Source organism: Orbicella faveolata, unplaced genomic scaffold (assembly GCF_042242905.1).
Source record: "Orbicella faveolata isolate gen_17 unplaced genomic scaffold, um_ofav_v1 contig_12, whole genome shotgun sequence".
In the NCBI taxonomy this organism is placed as follows: Eukaryota; Metazoa; Cnidaria; class Anthozoa; order Scleractinia; family Merulinidae; genus Orbicella; species Orbicella faveolata.
The window spans coordinates 11,629,177-11,650,151 of NW_028301539.1; the positions used below are offsets into that span (position 1 = coordinate 11,629,177).

A 20,975-nucleotide genomic window follows, 5' to 3' on the forward strand; every position below is an offset into this window, starting at 1 on the left:
TTCTGGTACATGTACATATAACTGGGCATTGTATAACAACAATGAATATTACCTGATGATTTATAAAAGCATTTATTGTACACACAGACTTTCTGATTGTGGTATGTGACATTTCCATAGCAACAGCATTAGAATACCTATGTTTTAAAGAAGCACTCTGTTTGCAGCAAAATATTTCTTCACCATTTATTTTAAATCTTCATTATTATTGTTAATATTGTTATTTAAGTCTTGCTACTTTAGCTTAATTAGCTCACATCACATTATTACCACTTGAGTTTTTCAGAGCACATTAAAAAAAAATTTTTTATCTCCTGCCTCAAAGTTGCTGCACTCCAATCTTTAACCACTGGCCATGCATCTACGCAGCGGTTTTTCTGAATCAAATCTGCCTTTTCTTCCCCATGTGGAACCTCCCATTCAGGACAAGTGAGAAGACGGACATCTTTGTAAAACAAACTTGGTTCAGTCACATCCCATGTTGATCTTTGGTTTTTCTGGGGGCCGTATGGCTGAAATTGCCCTTTGTGGGCCTGTGATCTCCCTCATCTTTTTTAATCTCTTCCGGTCCTTCCATAATTGGAAGTTGCTGAAAAGTTATTTGAAGTAGCCCTTATAGATGCCACTGTTGATGGCAAAATCGCTTGCACGGTCGCGCTTGTGGATGCACTTGGTATTCAGAAGGCCTGGTTTAGTTCAGAAGTCACTGACACCTCATTTCCAGTGTCAGCATTTGATGTTGTGGTTTGAAGTGCATTTTCTTGTCGTGGCAAGTGGCTCAAGTAGTTGATGACTGCGTCGACAATTTCTTGAACAGAACTAGCAGACTGCATGTGACCAACCATGTCTGTTGCTTGTGGAAATCCTCACATAGAAATTTCCCACGTGAAGAAATTCTTACATTTCCGTATGCTAAGAGCACCATTTCCTGTGATGCCATATAAGGAGATACCCTCATACATCCGGTTTAGGTGCTAATCAGTTTCTGCTTCCTCTCAACTAGTTTTTTTTTCTTTGATGTTAATTTTTCTGCCTCACTGCACTTTTGCGTTGGCCATGGTTTTTTGTCAATTTTTAAACCTAAAACCACACTTTTATTATCGTAATTTCCGTTTGTTTACCCACTTGGGAGATTAACCACATTGGTCGTTGTTTGCATTAACAAGAAAAAAAATTTCAACAGATTACCCGCACTGGGAGATAACCCGCACCCAAAAACAAAAGAAATTCATGAACTCACAGAGTTAGAGTGATGATAAGCCCTCATGACAGTGTATAGCCCTTACAAGTGTAGATTTTTTAAAGCCAAGGATCGATAAACTTTTCGCTCAGCTGCCAGTTCAGAGGTGGAAAAACTCTCCTTAGCCATGAACTTCTTATTTTTTAATTTATCAGGTAAAATATCCAATTCATTTATGTTTACAGTTGTCAGAAGGCAGTGAAATGCTATTTGGTTGATCAATCGTTGAGGTCCGCCATTTTAGATAGGTTGAAAGGGAGCTGGGGCAAGTGTAAAATTTTCCAATTTGATGGGGGGTGGGAGGTGGTGCACAAACAAAGAAAGGTAAAACAACTGCAGTTTTGAAATAAACAACAATACTTTTAATTTGACTAGCTAAAGCGACTTACAAAATCTTTTTGCGACACCTAGAAATGCACGTCTTTGCTTAAAATACTTAAATACTTGAATAATTTACACTAAAATGACGGTTTGTTTGTTCAAAAACCTCTTCACAAGGTTATTAAATGTTTAATATAATGTTCATTCCAAATGCTATCAGTTCATACGCTATCAGTTCAGTTCAAAATCCATCAAAGTCTTCATCCTCAGTGTCACTGTTAAACAGGTCAATTAATTGTGCATCGAGGACAGGATCTAGAGTTGTTGTACTTTGTACATCATCGCTGATTTCAGAAGCGTCACTCCCATCTCCTCACTGGCACCGGGAGCATGTGTAATTCCTGCTTTTCTGAAGCCATTCGTGATTGTAGTGACTTTCACTGCTTTCCACGCATGAATTACCCAATTGCAGACTTCCGCTTGTGGCCCTTCTCATCTTTCCAGTTTCGGTAAAGGTGTGAATTCCTTCAGACATCCACTTCTCCCACTCCTCACAAGCATGGTTCTTGAATTACCAATTAACAGAAATGTCTTATGGCTGCAATTTCTTGGTAAGGCCTCCAGGAATCACTGCAGTAGTTCTTTTGTGTTCAGTTTTGAAAGTGTTGCGAACATTTTCGTCAATATGTGCGCTGAAACTGTCGAAGACGAGCAGAGAGGTTCTGTCAAAGAAGGACACGGGTCTTGGATGCCAAACTTTCTCACCCCACACAGCCATTCCATCTCTATCCATCCATCCTTTGCTGTGGCAGTGGACAACCACACCATTGGGGACGTTTTCTTTCGGCATTGTTTTTCTCTCAAAGATGACCATTGGCTTGAGCTTTTTCCCGGACTCTGAGCATGCAAGGACAACAGTGAAGCCTGTTTTCTCGTGACCAGTGGTTGATACAGGAACACTTTCAGCTCCAGTTGTGTCAACTGTTCTGGAATATGGAGCATCAAATGACATAGGCACTTCGTCCATGTTGAAAACACAATCCACTTGTATGGCGAGTTCCTCCTTTCATCGAGAAACAAACTGATGAAAGTTTGTAACCTTCTCTTCCCAGCTTTCCGGCAGCTTCTGACCCACGGTTGGTTTTGAACGCACAGATGGGCGATTTCAGTGCATAAATCTGCTACACCAGCTCAGTCCTCCTACAAAGTCAGCGACATTCATCTGCCTTGCCAGTTCTTTGGCCTCTAGACGGATCATGACAGTGGTGACAGCTTGGCTGTTTTCTCTTTGACTAATGATCCACTCTTCCAATGTTCTTTCCAATGCAGGAAATTTGGCAATGCCAGTACGGCAGGTGCGTTGGCATTTAGGCAGCTTTGTCATGACAACTTTTTTCTTTTGCCAGTAGTGAATCATGGATTCGTCGATTTCAAATTCTCTTGCTGCTGCTCGGTTTCCAATTTCATCTGCATGAGCAACTTTGAGCTTACACTCAAAAGTGAAACTCTGAGGTGCGTGTCTAACACCGGGCATTTTGACTCAAAATTACTCATGGCTACACTTATTGTAAATGATTGAATTGTGTATTTCTCATTCAGTCAATGACCTTTTTATAATGTTTTGAATGAAATAAAAACTTCATCCATTGTTTTTGTTAACAAAATATCCTTTAGCAAGTAATTAGTAAGTTTTCATGCCCATTGTTTTTGATCTTCCATTTAATGATACCACTTGTAAAAATCCGTTCCAAGAAAAATCAATATCTCAGGATCTACTCTGACTCTAAGAAATCGCTTGAAACAGGAAAATACTCTCTACCTCAAGGGAGTGTTTGCTAGGAATATTTTACTGATGCACCGAGTATTCTGGTGTTTTAAAATGTTGTCTGTGAATGTTTGTTTACACGCATGCCGACAATCACCTTTTATGCCATGAAATGAACAAGTCAGCATCATTTTTTCTGTGCGAATTACTTTGAAGCCTGCTATTTCACATTGTTATTCTTTTATTTTCTGAGTTTATCATTCCAGTTAGTGAATAATATTTTTATTTTCAACTAAACAAAGAAACAAGCTATGAAATTAGCAAGGTAAGAAAGTAATAGCACACTTGTGATAAAAAATTTTGTTTGCCAACGACACTCGTTGATATGTTTTCAATTTGCATCGGTTTTCATCGAGAGCATTTAAGTCTACAGGCAATGAAAGCGGGATAAATGAGGCAATACACACTTTTTAGGACCAGTTTCTTTAAAGACTTATATTTTTTCCCTGCTTACAGTTTTAATACTATACTGGAAGATTTAAAAATTATCACATTACCCGCACCTTCCTATAACCCGCACCAACAAATGTTTGCGTTGAAATTAACAGTTAACAACAACTCGCTCTCTAATAATATTGTATGGACAAAAAATAACAAGACAAATCTGGCAGTAAATGGGACCATGGACACTAGGTGCTCCCTGGGATAGCAATGAGAGTGAGTGATAGCGACACATCCTGGACAGGTAATTGGGTGGTTAGCGGACACACCCGGCAAACAAAGTGGGGCGGTTAGCAGACACAAACCCAAAGCAGAAACTTGGGCGGTTGGCAGACACCCAGTGAATGAATTGGGGTGATAGCGCCGTGACCCAGAGAACGAAGCCCCTAAACCTAGCTGCTTAGGTAGGTAAGAATAAGGTGGGGTAAGGGACCCACCCAGCCTGACTCAGGCAGTAGCTAAGTGGAAGGTGTGCACCCAGGCCAGTAGTCCAAATTTATTATGGGGGGTAGAGGAGGGAAAGGAAACACTGTACACTAGTAGTTGGGTCACTAGCGGACACACCCTGCAAACAAAGTGGGGCAGTTAGCGGACTCAAACCCCAAAGCATAAACACAACGTGGGGTGGTTAGCGAACACAAACCCCAAAGCAGAAACTTGGGTGGTTGGCGGACACACCCACTAAATGAATTAGGGTGATAGTGCAGTGACCCAGAGTATAAAGCCCCCCAACCTAGCTGCTTAGGTAGGTAAGAATAAGGTGGGGTAAGGGACCCACCCAGCCTGATGCAGGCGATAGCTAAGTGGAAGGTGTGTACCCAAATTATGCCCCAAATACTGCCAGGTACATAGTGACAAATATTAGTGCAACTTTAACAAGGTCTACATTGTCCTGTGCTTATATCCCAAGTTTGTAGTGGAGTACTATGGGTGGCGGCTAGCTGGGCAGGAACTGCTTGGAGTATTGAAGCAGGTGTCCTGATGTAGTGGGTGTAGCAATTGCTGGACCAACGGCTGAGGGTTTGGATAAGCAAAGGGGCAAGCTGGCCTCTGCAGCAGTAGTTGCAGCTGCAAAAAGGAAACTGGGATCGGATGCATAGGACTCTGTTGCGAAACCCAAGCATTGAAGCTGGAGGCGCAGAATTGAGGTTACTTTGTCCCTGGTGAGAAATTTTCCTGTTGAGAAGAAATAAAGAGGGGTGAAATTGCCTGGAAGCTGGTGAGCCAGGTAATGGCGCATTGCCCGTACTGCACAGACTGAAAAGCCAGAAGGAGTGAGTGTAATGGAACAGCCCATCCGGAAGGGATCAGTTTTGGAGGATTTCAGTTGCAATGATAAGAAGCCTGCGGAGATAAAACTGATGTCTGAGTGGGACAGGTGTACCAGCGGGTTGAAGTGAACTGAAGATGGTGAGGTGAGCTCGCTCAAATGCAAGAAGGCAAAGAAGGCCAGAGTAAAGGCTGATTAGAGCATGAGTTTGTCCTGTGATGCGATCTGAGGGTCATCTGCCAAAGCTCTGTTTAGCTGGCGTATGACTGACATGGTGATAGGTAGACGGCGGCAAGAGGAGAGTCCAATTGTCCGCTTGATGCCTCGTAGAAGTAAACGAAGTAGGGGGGCATCTGCAAACGGGTCTGCAAGGCTGTTTTCGATGTGGGCAAACAGGATACCAGCTAGATACAGCTTAATGGTGGGGAAGCTGACTTGATCAGAGAGCCAAGAGGCAAAATAACGTAGTTGTAACTCTGATGCAGGGAAGGGGTTCCATTGCCTTGAACAACTAAAGGTAGTATACCCGCGAATTCCAGTGCAGTAGGTGCGACTGTGGAAGGTGCAATGGCTTGAGACTGCAGAAAGGCTAGGTGACCAGCCAGAGGGTCGGTGCTGAGGGGGGCATAGTCGTCGGCTCCAAATCTGCCTGCGGGGTGAGTTGGCGGAACTGGAGCGTCTGAAAACGGGACAAAGCATCAGCAATTGAATTGTCTGTACCTCAAATGTGAGAGACAAGAATGGAGAATTGGTGGGATAGAGTGCAAAAGAAGATTGAACGAACAAGGTGCATAAGGAGGGGGTCACAGGAAGTACCCTTTGCCCAAATGTCCACAACTGATTGGTTATCACAGTGGAATAGCAGTTTCTTGTCCCTCCAAAGTGGACCCCACAGGAAGCAGGCAAGAACTATGGGGTAGAGCTCCTTCTACTGGATGGAGCGATCAGACAGGTTGGAGGGCCAGGAACCATTCAGCCAATGACCTTGAAAGTAGATGCCAAAACCAAGACCTCCAGATGCATCAGTGAAGAGCGCGAGATCAGGAGATCTTGACCAAAAGGGGTCAGGAATAATAGCTTGGCCGTTCCAGACAAAGATACTTCAGCCACCAAGCGACATCCCTGCAAACTTTAGCATTGAGGGATATATGATGGTGGGGTAGGCGAGCAGTGGTACCCAGGTCAATCAAGCGCCACAGGAATATGCGACCAGCTGGGATGATTCAACAGGCGAAGTTAAGTTTACCAATGAGGGAGAGAAGTTCTCTTTTAATGCACTTTTTTCGAGAAGACCAGGTATGAAGTTCAGTCACAAGCTCTGACAGTTTATCAGGAGGTAAGGAGCATTCCATGAGATTGGAATCAATCAATATGCCAAGAAACACCAGACAAGAGGTTGGACCCTCCAGCTTGTTGGGGGGCCAAGGGGATACCCAGGCGGTCAGCGGTTTTAACTATGATGTCGACTTGAGATGGGCATAGTGGTGACAATGGAGGACCTACGGTAAAGTAATCATCAAGGTAGTGCATGAGAGTGGAGATAGCGTAATTGTGCTTAAGTATCCACTCAAAGGCATCGGCTAAACAGTTAAATAGGAACGGTGAGGAATGGAGCCCAAAGGGTAGGCGGAGATCCACATAGAATTTGCCTTGCCAGTGCATGCCAAGGAGGTCCCAGTCACTGGGGGATACAGGACAGAGACGAAAGGTGTGCTTAAGGTTGAGCTTAGCCATGAGAGCACCAGCGCCAAATTAGGATACTAAGGCTAGGGCTTGATCAAAGGTAGCATAGTGTAAGGTGTAATCCTCTTTAGAGATAAAATCGTTGATGGACGAACCTTGAGGCGAAGAGAGATCCACGATAATATGCCAGGAGCCATCCTTTTTGGGAACAAGCCTAGAGGTGAGCACTGAAGGGTTGGAAAGGGAGGAGATGAGAAGGGGCCTGCTGTGTGGCCTCTACTAACCTCTTTCATGAGCACCTCAGTGACTGCATTGGGGTGAAGGAGAGTAGATTTTAAATTCGGGGTGATTCTGTGGTAGCATGGACTCTGATAGCGACAGCCAAACCGGAGTTCATGGACCAGATCTGAAGCAAATTTGCCATTTTCTAAACGAGCGGCAATCTGGGTACGACTTGCAACCCCAAAGCCGCTAGGGATTGTTTGGAGGGACAAGGAAGTAAACAAAATATAGCGGAAAGCAGAAAAATTCCTCGCGAAACTGTAGAACAATACAGTGTTGTGCAATTGAAAAGATGGTTGCTGTGCAGAGGAGCTAAGACAATGGGAAATAAGAAAGCAGTAGTGACAAGGTACGTTTGCTTCTAAAATCAGAGTGAAATTATTCTTGTCTTGTTTATTTAATGTTTTTTGTTTTGTTGGTAGGGTTCAAGATTATGTTAAACATGGATTAGATGTTAAATATCTCCATGATCCAGACGGTGGACTTCACCTTTTGCGAAAGAAAGCTCAACTTGGCGTCCTTGAGAAGGAAGAACCACAACTCAGCCAGTCTTTTCCAAAAGAAGGTTACAAAACCGATCTAAAGGATCACCCTAAAGTATCTTTTGGAACCGTATGGTGCTTTATGATCGAAGGAGTTGAAGGTAAAAAGCAACTATTGACTGCAAAGCCCCTTGTCAAGGGATTTAACTTCTTTAAGTCGGGACATGTTTTGTATATTGGTAATCTGCATGAAAATGGAAAACACTACATAAAAAGCCAGGTACTTCCATCCATGAAAAAAGATAAAGTATACACCTGTTTTCTGGTGATGACATCCTTTGGTAGTATTTTGAAAGCACATTACAAGTGCCCTGCAGGTATTGATGGTTGCTGCAATCATGTTGCATCGACATTATTTGCTCTTGAACAACATTTTAAAAATGGGCAAAAAACTAGGTCTGATTCAGAGGAGTCCTGTACATCCAAGCCTTGTAAGTGGAATGTTCCACGCAAGCGTAAGGGTTCAGTCAAACCTATCTCTGAAACGAGCTTTGTCAAGCATGACTATACAAAGGAAAAGAAAACCAAAAAGGCAAAGTTAACCTTACAGGAGGATAACAATGCATCAGATCAAGGAAACTGGCCAAGTGACAGATTAGACAACTTTCTTGAGGCTCTTAGAGAATATGAATTAAAATCTGGAAAAACCATTGGATGGACACATATTCTTCCTCAAAGAATTAATGATCAGGAAGAAACACTCATTTCACCTATCAAATGTCATCCAGTATCAGCTGATCAACTAAAAGAGAGATTTGAGAAGGTTAAGAGGAACATTAATTTTGATGAAGCAAAGATAAAGAAAATAGAAGAGCAAACAAGAGAGCAATCAAACACACATTTGTGGCATCGTCATAGGCAGCCCAGAATTACTGCAACCAAATGTTACAGAATAGCTGTACAAAGGGAGACTACATCACCCACCAAAACCATCCAAGAGGTCCTTGGTTATAACAAACCATTTCAGAGTAAATACATGCAAGAGGGACTCGAGATGGAAGACAACATTCTTGCTGCCTACAAAGCATGCAAACAGCAGCAAGGGGTTACTGGCATTACTGTAGAAAAATGTGGCTTTTATATTTCCAAGCACCATGGCTTCCTTGGAGCAAGTCCAGATGGATTAGTGCATGATCCTTCAACAGAAAACTCTTAGGGTCTTATTGAACTGAAATACATTCAGGTGGAGGAGCATGAAAGCCTGGAGGATGCCCTGATTCGAAAAGGAATTTGCAAGAAATATGAGGATGGTGTGAAGTTGAATGTGAAGCACAAATATTGTTTTCAAATACAACAAGCTATGTTTGTTGTTGAAAGAAAATGGACTGACTTTGTGGTTATGGGGACAGATGGTGCCACACCGTTTTGTGAGAGAGTTTCTTTCTCAAAAGACTTTTGGGATACCATTTTCCCAAAGCTAGAGTCATTTTTTAATTGCTGGATTGTGCCAGAACTTGCATACCCTTGTGTCAAATATGGGATCCCCAAAATAAGTGCTTGCATGTTTGAAAAGTAAGTTTATACATATGCTGTTAAAAACTGTAACCAAAGTTTTTATTGACCTAAATGTAGTACAAAGCTGAATGCATTGTAAGTAAGTGGAAAACATTTACTGAAACTTGTAAATGGTATCAGTTGGAAAAAGTTAATAGTTATTACCTTAAGAACTTCAATTTAGGTAAGATTATCAACAAGAAAAAACATAAGTATTCATGTTGTTCCTCATATGAAACACCAATGCTGGCTAATATACAAGTAATTAATTTATAAGAGGGATTTGAAAATTTGATAGTGCACAGACCACAACAAGCATGTCTGATGCAATAGGTGCAAGAGTTATTGGTATCTTATGGTCAAAGATGTGCCAGTTCTTTATGCGTTTCATGAGCCTTTCCACATGAACTCTTAGGTTGGCAACTACCTTATTATGATTTGTTTCTTCCTTGCTAAACTGTACCTTCTTATCTAAAAGTGCTGGCATGACAAGGCTTGCACCAACAGAAGCTAATTCATCCTGACAATTAAACCCTTTGTCAGCCATTACCTGATCACCACACCTAAGTCTGTCCAAAAAACCACTGAGAACAGTAATTTCCTTATCTGAAGTAGATCCAGGAAATAAGTCACTGACAAAACATAAAGCACCACTTGGAGTTATCCCCAAAAGGGACTTCATGGTGGTTCTTGATTTATATGATGAATAACATGCAGACTGTGAATCGATAGAAGATGGTCGCTCCATTTCAAATTCTGTACAATCTACTATAACTGTAACATTGGGTAACAATTTCTTTAAAATCTCAGGCATATAAAATTGAAGTACCTCTTTCGGAGGGATAGTGATGAGAGGTTCAAATTGCCTTCTCAAAAATGGAATCCATGCATTGGTAATCTTAGAAACAGTTGATATAGAAACCTTAAATCGATGAGCAAGATCATTCAAACAAGCCCAACCTTAACCGGAGCATGACAAGAGTAAACTCTTGGAATTTAGTAAGTACTCTTGGCCTTCCAATATTGCTGTCAACACTGCTGGTCCTTTTGTATTCATAGACAATGTTGCTAGAAGACTGTTCTATAGATTTATAACAAATGACTAGTGCCTGGTAGTTGGGAAAGCCTGTGTAGAATGTAATATCATCATCCTTATCTTTATACTTATCTATGTCGAATCTATAGTTCTCTAAAGCATACTTCAAGCTTATCACTTCTTGTTTTAATTTGCTGTTCACCTCCTTCAAGTTTTCATTTTCTTTTTCTAGCCTCTGAATATCTTCCTTTAGCTTCATATATTCTCCTTTGCATGATTGTGCGTAGTCATGTAACTTGCTAAGTTGCTCTCCTGTTAGTAAAGTTTGTACTTCTACACTAGTATCAATGCTAAGATTTTCTTTAGAGTGTTCTTCGATTTCAAAGTTTGCTTCCAGTGGTAATTCAGCCATTGGTAATTTCCTTTTGGTCTGCTCCATTTTCTGCGTTTCTTCGAAGCTGGCCCTCTTTAAAATTCTGCGTGGAATGTGTGGTGTTGCCCAAGGAAAAATTGAAGGTAAGTGAGTTCTGCTTAATTCTTCCCCACCTTCGAAGGGAGCAGAGCAAATACGCGTGCTTTCCTTGTCTAATTTCAGCGTTTCGTTTCGTATGAGGACTACATACCTTTACCGTATAGCAGGCTCTTTAGGAATTCTGTAGTAGTGAAGTTCAGGCACATTTCTAAAACTGTTATTGCAGTTAGGAACACAACAGTTGTAGTGCGACACCATGTTTTTTCTCTTTGCTGTCCCTCCAAACGATCCCTAGCGGCTTTGCGGTCGCAACTTGTATCCAGATTACCGCTCATTTAGAAAATCGCGAATTGACGGTCAGGGTGATTCATAAGCTCTTGAGCCAGGTTAAAGATGCAAACAGGGGTTGATGGAGAAAGGTGGAGAAGACTGGATGGCACGTTGTTAGACTCCTTTTGGGCACTGCATGCTTGGATGGGTTCCACCGCAACCTTGGTTGCTGCAGATGTGCAGAAATTGGCAGTTGACACGGTGGCAGAGACGGTTGAAATCACGGCAGGTGAGGTTTGGTGAAGGGGCTGAGAGGGTGGCTGGCGGGATGGTGATGGGTGGCTTAGGTGTGCTGGGTTGGGAGGAGCTTGAACTAGTGGTAAATCGTGGAGCGTGGGCTGGAGCACGACAAAAGGACTGGTTGGCCTGGGAGCGAGTGAGACAATTGATGGTGCGGTGGCTATAGGAGTGACAGGAGATGCAGAAAGGGAACGTTTCCTCTTTTAAGATGTTGTTGTAGAGTTGATGGTTTATTTTTCTCTGCTGGAAGGAGGCAGTCTTGAATTGCCTCAAAGATACACTTGTGAAACAGTGCAGAATGGAAGACAAGGAAGGCCGGTGTACAAGATTGCAGAGTTACAAATCTGGGGTCTTAGAAGCGTGTGTTTTACAAGGAGAACAATTGCAAGTTTCCTTTGTGTTTTGAAGCGAACATTGAGACAACAGTGTCAAGAAATGGGATGGCATATGAGAGAACAGGAGTTCAGTCAAATTTCAGACCACACCTTGGACACTGTTGTCAGGAATCTACTCTCTGTCACAGAATTCTGGTGAGCGAATGGTGTTGGGAGCTCTCAGAGGACGAGGTCTCCTCGTTCAAAGAAACAGAGTAAGGGAGTCTATTATTCAAGTTGATCCAGTCAGCCATACTTTGCGTTGTTTTAGAGCAGTTCAGAGGCGAGTTTACAATGTAACGAGGCCAAATGCCCTATGGTAAGAGAGTTGAGAGCCCGGGGAAGGAGGGGAGGGGAAGAATCCCATATAAAAAGGACAGGGGTGCTTACTGTACCTTTTAGGAGTTAAAACAGTGGTTTTGTTACTCCTTAGGGTGTTCAGCCTCAAAAGGTCCACAGCAGGAACTTTTCACCGAAGATATTGTGTTGTTTTAGAATTGGTACTTCTTAGGGTGAAGAAACTTTCGAGCCATGCCCACAGAACAGGATCTGGGTAACTCTTAGGGGTTCTTTTTAAAATTTCCGACAAGCACCCCTGTCCTTTTTATAGCAGAGCTCCGGCCCTTCGGGCCGCCAAGCGGAGCCCCATACTCATATGGGAAAGAAAAGGAGTTGATTTTCTCATGGTTATCATGGCTAGCGGTATTGCTCGTGGGCGCGTACGCACGACGGCGACGGCGGAGTTGCCCAACATGGCGGCCATACTCCAAATAATAGGTTGACAGAGACATGCAGCCTTGGTTTACCGTGTACTTCCTTGATATTGGACATCCATGTTATGATCAATTGACACCTGTCAATACAAGGTATCCGCTGACCAGTATCACGTGACCATATCGCGGGCTCAGGTTTACAGCTCCTCGAGGTCACATGTTTTCTTGAAGTTGACCGCTGACCAAGCGCTCGATTGGATTGCGGGCTCATATTGGGTTAGCTTGTTGGAAACAGGGCAGGATTGCTCGGAAGCCAGTTTACGCTAACCCAGGATTAAAAGTTAATCAAATTATAACTTTTTCTTCTATACAAATGTGTTTTGCTGTTTTGTTTTGTGTATATGGTGATTATTAAAACTCAAAACAGAAGGCCAAACAATGTACAGAAACCTCACCGCAAAGTTACAAAACTCAAATCAAAATTCTACCTTTTTCTTGGTTAGCTTAATCGGGCTTTGAACAACCCGGCCCAGGAGCTACACTTTTAGGCTGGCCTAAATCTATATATTATGGGAATCCCTCTCCTGGGGATGAAAGTACCTTTATACACTGTATATATGTATATCTATAAAATAACATAAGTGCTACCAATGTGCCATATGTTTGTCCATCTCTCTCTGCTCTTTTTTCAAATTTGTCAGGGATGCCTCATGATCTGCCATGCCCTTAAACATAGGAGGAGGTGGGGGGAGTATGGGCGAGCAAGTGAGTGAGTGAGTAAGGTGTGTACTTTATACAAGATAGTACTTCTTTAAATCTGTCCCTAGACTTTGGGACCATTTTTGGCAGTGTGAAACTAACTTCATTTAGTTGTGAAATAGTATGGTATCTGTGATTCCACAATCATTGCATAATAATTAGTTGTTTAAGGGTGGCCTGATACAATGTAAACTACAGTTAAGAAAATTCATTTCTTACCTGGCTCATTTTTAGGCATCAGGACAGTAACCACAAACTCATCAGATGGAGGTTTGTCCTACATGGGGCTATTGATGGTTTTTCAAGAGTAGTTGTATTTCTTTGTTGCAACACCAATAACAAAGCTGCAACTGTTCTTCAGTTGTTTTGTGGAGCAGTCAGAACATTCAGCCTTCCTACAAGACAGTAACACACTCCCATTAAACCTACAAAGTCTTCCCCTCTCCTTGCAAAAAATCCACACATACCGATATTATCGGACAAATAATAGCGTTCCATTTCACACAGTAACGATGGCAGAGTAAAAATGACACTCTCTATATCAGAAACACTTTCAGCCGCCATTTTGTCATTGAGCGCGTAAAGAATGATGGGTTGTGAGACCAATCGATAAGCCAAACTTCCAATCGATAGCAAGTTGTACATAAATGTCAAAGAAGTTGTAGATATTTAATAGTAACACACATATTCGGTACCAGGTTATGTATTTTTAAATTTTTAAAAAGGTTTCGACAAGTTGTATGTTGGAATACAAGTTGAACATGTTTTAACTGAAGTAGTACAAAATGTAAATACAAGTACACTATGTGGAAAACATGTCCGGCTAAAAGTTAGATGTATGCAACAACAAGTTGTAGATGTAGAGGAACAAGTTATCCTTGAACAGCACAAGTTCTATATAAATTGACAAGTATTTTTGTCCGCTATGGTGTGTCATACGAGTTGAAAATCTTAGTGTAGAGTCTTTCATTTTTTTTCATGATAATGCAGTTTATCCTAATTAAAAGTATAACTTGTAAGCCACACAAGTACGCACTGCGAACCTATTTTGTTTAGTTGTTATTCAATGGAAAAACTAGAAAAGGCAAAAGCGAAAGCCCGTTCCATGTGGGCATGGGTTGTTCAGAAATCAAAGTGAACTGGATCTGACAAAACTATTGAAATCATACCGCCTGGCACCAATGCACAGTAAATCTCAGTTTGCTTTGTTTATACTCTTTGATTCTAATAAAAACGATGATTTCCTGTAAACTTACCCTTTGATTTGTACTCTATGGATAGAAATGTGGAACTTCTCCATCAGTCAAAGGAAACACTTTTGGCAAGCTAACGGGCTAAGATTTGGAACTAAAATTGTAGCATGAGGGATGAGCTGTTTTTTACAGAGCATCGTCAATCTGTAACCACTGTTTCTGATACACGGTCAAAAATAAAAAACCTCAGAAAAAGCGGCAACCAATGGAAGTTCTTCTGCACAGCTTCAAACAATGTTACCATCGTGTTGTGAACCCGATCTTGATCGTCTCCAAACATCATTTTTGTAAAAAAATAGATGTTTAAGTTTATTCACAACAACAAGTTTGACTGAAAATAGAACAAAAATGAACAATTATTTACATTAGACAGCTGAAAGGACTAACCACGAAGAACACAAACTTACAGCTTTTTCCCAAAATGAATGATTGACCTCTGGTAGATGATAATCGCGAAAAAAAAATTACAAGAACAGTGATAACGACTAGCTCTAATATAACTTGAGGGATGTTAGCATGACCCTTGCCACAGAATCTGAACTACTAGTCTTATTAGCATGTTGACCTCATGTGCAGGCAAAAATACCACATGTCCAGTGGGCCTCTTGTAAGCATAATTAGCAAGAGTGTTACATTCCGGCCCCTAAATCCAGCATACTATAGCATTTACCAAACAATAGTGTAACATTTGCAGCTTGCATGGTAGTAAACTATTTTATAGCTCCAAACAATACTGCTAAGTGAAGAATAATAAGCTCTCAAGTAGCATTCAAAGAAAGGGATTCCCTTCTGAGTTTGGTAAAAGGTTCTTTATTGTGGAAATTCACAGGAACTCCAATGCCATAGCCCGTTTGCTCTGTGACTTGTCAATTTTGTTGATTGGTCGTTGTAGGATCGCTCCTTTGGTCTGCACTATTACTCTTCGCAGATAACCATCTTGTGTGTTCCTATGAACATCCAAGATTCTACCAATAAGCCAGCAGCTTCATGGGTAGCTCAGATCAGCTACTAAGACAATGTTATCAACAGCAAAATTCCTCCTAGGTCGATTCCATATTTGTCTTTCTTGCAGGGAAGGAAGGTTTTCCTTGATCCACCTACACCAAAATACGTCTGCTAGGTATTGAACCTGCCGCCAGCATCTGCGAGAGTGAATTTCACCTTTGGAGAAGAGGCCAGGTGGTGCCGAAGGTCCTGCACAAAGTAACAGCAGATGATTTGGTGTGAGGGGCTCCATATCTCTCAGGTCATCTGAGGCTTTAGTCAGCAGCCCACCATTTGCAATAGATTCCACTTCACACAATAATGTTGCCTTCATCATCAAGGATATGCTCCTTTGTCAAAGCGCCCATAACCTTTCTCGCTGTCCTAATGCAATGTTTCCAAATTCCACCATGGTGAGAACCTCCTTGGGGGTTCAATGTCCATCTAACATTCCATTGCAGCAAAAATTTGCCAATCTTGTGTTGCTTCTAGCCCTCGATCGCTTCATGCAATTCCCTTTCCCCACGAACAAAATTTCCACCATTGACTGATCTTACTTCTTCAGGTTGTCCCCTTTGAGCATTGAACTGTTGCATGGCGTTGATAAAGGAGTCTGTATCAAGACTGTGAGCGACCTCCAAATGTATGGCTCTTACAGACAAACAGGTGAACAAGACCCCATATCTTTTCACAAGGCTTCTTCCTCTCTGCACAATGAACGGGCCAAAACAGTCGACTCTTACAAATGTGAAAGGCGGTTTCTCAGGTCTCATACGTTCAGTGGGCAGATCTGCCATTTGCAGCTCCCCTGATGGTGCTCGCCTCCTTTTGCAGTTGAAGCAGTTGCTAGCATGCTCTTCACAGCAGATCTTGCCTTAATGATCCAAAACCTTTCATGAATAGAGGACAGCACATGTTCCAGGCCTGAACGACCTGACTTTAGATGATAGTGGCGCACGATTGAATTGACGTGATGTTTCTTGGGCAGGATTAGTTGGTGCTTGGCAGCATTTGGTATGCAAGCTTGTGTCAAATGTCCCCCAACATACAGAAGACCATCGATATTCATTGGTGCAAGCTTGTCAATCACGCTCATTTTCTTAACCAGTGATTCCTTCTCTTTGCTGCGCTTTGAGCTATTGTCTCCACTGCCTCCTCCTTTCTGTTTGAGACAGGACATTTCTTCTTCAAAGATTTGACCTTGATCGAATTTTAGAACTTCTTTCTCTGTTCTGTTAATCTCATTCCCATTAATAGACTCACTCTCCCTGCCAATGGTGGATTTCAGTGCTAACAACGACCCCCTTTTACGCCTCTCACACAAATGCTCTCAGTCCGTCTCGATAGCACAAGATCCAGGCTACAATTTTCTTCAGTTGAGACCATCTGAGAATTTCTCGAGCAATTTGTTCATGCTATTTGTTTCAGAGTCCAGTACAGCGGAAAATGTGCGAGTTTCCCTCTCGATCTCAGGGTCGTCATCAGCTATTTCTCGGACGGTAGTCGGGTGTGCAGGCTACCTTGACTCCTGCTCCCAAACGAAATCGGGACCGCGTATCCAATGATTCTTCTTAATAAGAGAGTCTATTGTTAGACCTCTTGAGGTGTCATCTGCCAGGTTCACTTCGGTGTTCACGTACCTCCACTGAGATGGGGAAGATCCATCATGTATGATCACCACTCTGTTAGCAACGAAGGTGTGAAATCGCTGGTCGTTGCTTCTTATGTAGTTCATTGCACAAGTACTGTCTGTCCGAAACACGGAATCATGTATTGGAATGTCAATCTCTCCTTTAGTAATTTTGTCCTGCCTTGATGCAAGAACAGCTGCTAACAATTCTAGCCTTGGTATTGTTATATACTTTAGTCGAGCAGTATGTGCCTTTCCCATCTTAAATGAACGGTGAATTGTACCCTTGTCATTCATAGATCTGAGATAAGAGACTCCACCATAGCCTTGTTGCGAAGTGTCTGAGAAGTGGTGTAGTTGCAGCGACGCAGTTCTCCCGAAGTTCTGTGGCTTAAAGCAGCAATCAACTGAGAAGTGTTCGAGCTTGGGCAGATCTTTCAACCATTTTAGCCAACGCTCCTTTTCCTCGGTAGGGATCGGGTCATTCCACTCTAATCTCTTTCGACATAAATTTTGTAATATCACTTTGGCTGGGAGTATCAATGGGGCTGCAAACCTAAGCGTATCATATACTGAGGAAACAACACATAACAATCCTCTTCTTGTGAGGGGCTTGTCGTTGACATCAAGCCAATGTTCAGCATGAGAGCACTAAACTCCATGCATGTTTTTCTTGCTCCTTTTCGCTTTCCTTGCCGCTTTCAGGACCACTTCCATTTTTCTCAGCAGCAGCTTCCTCCCCCTTTCTTTGCTCGCCAGTCTTCTTTGGGGTCGCCCTTTTCCTTGATTTAACTGGCAATCACGGTTTTCATCAATGTGGCTCCACAAATGCAACTTTTTAGATATCTCAATCTTTTCTAGTTCAATAGTGTTCCACACTCAATATAGCAATGTAGGGCAGTAAGTAACAGCGGCGACCTTTCCTTTGCTTTTTCTCGTGTTGCGCGTACTGAAAGCATAAAAGCGATTGAAAAAAATCTAACCATGTGTGTTGACTTCGAAATGATTTTGCAATGTGGGACAGTTAAGAACAATAGCGGCCTTCCCTTTGCCTAATTTTGTGTTGCATGCACTGAAAGCATAAAAACGCAAAAGATCGAAAATAATCTGACCGAGTGCGTTGACTTTGAAGTGATTTGTAATTTTTTTGGTACTAGACATCTAAATCTGGGCGAAGTCACCGAGGTAAACAACATAAGACTTCAAATTCACCGGCAAGATTTCTGTATAACCCCATACATTTATTATGCATACAGTTCTTTGTTTAACTAAACAACAGAGTAAACAATAGCGCTCCTTTGAGACTTATTTGATTTGAATAACTCTAAATTTTACCATTTTTTTCTAAGTGTCGCATACTTTTAGACTTAGATTTTTTTCCAATTTTCTATCTAAAATACGCAAAAATGGAACGATTTCTTTGTTCACTAGTTTAAAAAAGCTTAAAAATACTGCTTTAGGCCTAAGCAAAACCGGCTGCTTGCGGTTCGCAATAATCTGTTGAGCGGGTTAGCCACTATTATACTAATTTTGTAAATGTAAACAAAGTGAAATAAAAATTATAGCTTACCTGTCGCATCTCTCAGCGTTTTTTTCCCCTTGATTTCCTTCCTCAAGTTCAGACCCATGCGATGAAGCTGTGTATTTTGTTTCTTTCCTCCATGAAGTGGCGATCAGATCACGAACAGTGCATACAGTGGTACAAGGAACAATTTACGCATCTTTGCGCACTTCGTACAAGTCGGCAATATGCTTGATAATGTTTCCAAAAGGATCATCTCCATAGTGCTTACGCCACATCCATTCCTGTAGGTAGCTTTCAAAGAGATCTTTGGATGTTCCTGTACGAGGCATACTTCATTTGACTCCCCACCATGTATTTTCAATGCGCTGGGTGTGTGCACCTGTGTCTGGGTCTACGAAGTTTATGCTGTGGTTAACTGTGAGATGACTATAGCCCTCGTCTTTTAGGCAGTTGTAAGCTTTCCACATGTCGCTCATCACGCGTGTCCCCGGCAATATGTGGGCGCGTATGATGGGCAAGAGTGTGTCTTTATCCCTTTGCGCTACCGGAACAAGAAAGCAGGCCTTGGTCTCGCGGCAGATGCCGCCAAAGACCCACTGTCCCTCGATGTAGCGACCGCGGTTGTACTTCGTTTTGCCAAACTTGGACTCATCAATCTCCACAGTCTTACCTGGTCCGCCTATTTGCCCCGCATGATGATTCATGATTCTGTCGGCACAAATCTCTCGGAAATAGTTATACCAATCTATCACCGTTTCTGTTGAAGTGGTTTTGTCATCTAGTGAGGTCTCGTGCACTGCTTGAGTAATAGTAAATTTGTGCGCCCAAGCGTACTTTAGGGCTAATACTTTTTCAATGGACAGCCTGCTTCCAGAAAACCACGAGTTCTGGCACACTGATGCCATGCCATTGCATTTTCTTCTCGAACACCGCCATTCGAACCCATTTCGCGATGAAGCTCGTTGTGTCCACGTCACTGTATTGCTACAATTTTCCCATGGACACATAACTGACGACGTGAGCAGGTTGTGTTCCTTGCACCACTGTATGCACTGATCGTGATCCGCCAAAATTTTACACAATTTAAAAAAGTTTAGAGTAGACATTCCTATAAAAACGGTAAACTGTAAATGACAGAATAGAGGCAACAGGGAGAAAGAAATAAATCATCCCCTTTATATTCACCAGGGAGCTAGTGATAAAAACATGCGATGCGTGTTTTCGTGCAGCGTGAAACATGCTTTAAACAGAGGAATAATTTAATTGTAATGTAAATTTTTGGCAATGTGAACGAGTGAAGTAAAATAAAAATGATTTTTCGAGTGCAAATTCTCAACTGAACCTCGTAGTGTAGTGGTGTGGAAGAGAGACTGGTAAGCGAGAGGTATGCGAAAGGTAAGTGGTTCGAGACCTGCAGGAGTACAAGGTAAAAAGAGGAAAAAAAATGCGCAAGGAGCCTGGATAATATGGAGAAGAAAAAGAGAGAAGAATGGAGCTAGGGGAAGAAGAGAATCAGTGAAAAGACAGCGCGCAAAAGCGCGCAATGAAATCCTCTTTTATTCATAGAGTAAGTAGTAATTATCAATGTATATATTCAATACCCTCGGGAATTCCTATTTTCTTCAAAAACAATAGAGCGCATACATAATTAATAATTCTGCATGCATAATAAGTGTATGGGGTTATACGGAAATCTTTCCAATTCACCTGCCAACTAGTTGTCTAGTTTATTTGCATCATATAACATCTTTGGCACATATGCGTCGCTTTCATAATAAATCATTGTAATACAATTCAAAGCTCAAGACTGTCATAACTAAGTAAAAAGATAAAACTTGAGGTTTCTAAAAATACAGTGCTTGTAGGGTACTAATTAAGAGAGCATTGATGGTGCTGGTGCAACCAGATGTTCTGTTCCAGGCTTACAAAACTGTCTTATCTCACAGTAGAGGTACTGCTGTTGTTCTTGGCTCAACCCTGCTGGATTCACTTTGGCTGGAAGTCGTGTGGCGGGGGGAAGGATTCTGCAATTTTTTAAAAGCATCATGGACTGTTCTTGAGACGAGTTTCTCTCTTTAAAATAAACTATACTGGTCTCGTCCTTTGAAAATTTAAAGTGGTGATAGTTCTTGATATTTGGTACCCTTTTGAAAATTGTTCAAGAAATGAAGATCATTCATAAACCGGCACAATAACTGTTCCATCATGTGTACCAACAAGTTGTGCTTTGTTGATTCCAGTGCTCAACAACTCCATATTAGCAAATTCATATATTGACGATATGTAGTTCAGTTTGAAGGATCTGTTGAACATCAATCAGGTCCAAAATTCATGTGTCCAGCAATGAGAAATGAATATTTAACAGAATGGTGAAGTTGACGTATTGTCCTCCAGGTCAAGTACCATATAAAATAACTGTTTCTGTTCTGACCCAAACAGTTCTCTGCATGAAGATGAACAGAAAGTTTCTCCAAGTCCATGATGTTCAATATAATAGTGCACATAACTTATAGTCGTATTTGCTCCTTTACTGACGTCAGTGGCTTCATGGATCAGGTAGT

At 41.8% G+C, this 20,975-nt stretch overlaps 1 protein-coding gene and 4 pseudogenes across 1 annotated transcript; 1 reads left to right on the forward strand and 4 right to left on the reverse strand.

The window, feature by feature from the left end:
* Nucleotides 1-4,699: 4,699 nt before the first annotated feature.
* Nucleotides 4,700-6,831, reverse strand: LOC149116656 (uncharacterized; annotated as a pseudogene).
* Nucleotides 6,832-6,963: 132 nt separating this feature from the next.
* LOC149116657 (uncharacterized) lies at nucleotides 6,964-9,120 on the forward strand (annotated as a pseudogene).
* Nucleotides 9,121-9,200: 80 nt separating this feature from the next.
* Nucleotides 9,201-10,872, reverse strand: LOC149116658 (uncharacterized; annotated as a pseudogene).
* Nucleotides 10,873-16,028: 5,156 nt separating this feature from the next.
* LOC149116659 (uncharacterized) lies at nucleotides 16,029-17,150 on the reverse strand. Its single transcript, XM_089280079.1, has 2 exons — nucleotides 16,780-17,150; nucleotides 16,029-16,527 (listed from the first exon to the last, which is right to left on the reverse strand). The coding sequence occupies exons 1-2, from the start codon at nucleotides 17,148-17,150 to the stop codon at nucleotides 16,029-16,031; spliced, it is 870 nt and encodes a 289-aa protein (XP_089136205.1).
* A 1,356-nt stretch (nucleotides 17,151-18,506) lies between these two features.
* LOC149116660 (uncharacterized) lies at nucleotides 18,507-19,524 on the reverse strand (annotated as a pseudogene).
* Nucleotides 19,525-20,975: the final 1,451 nt, after the last annotated feature.

Excerpts from the sequence above, each read along its gene's own strand:
- LOC149116659 (XM_089280079.1), bottom strand. The coding sequence starts at position 17,150 with ATGGGAAAGGCACATACTGCTCGACTAAAGTATATAACAATACCAAGG. Across the intron at positions 16,528-16,779 it reads GTTTGGGAGCAGGAGTCAAG|GGAGAGTGAGTCTATTAATG; the intron begins GTAGCCTGCACA and ends CACCATTGGCAG.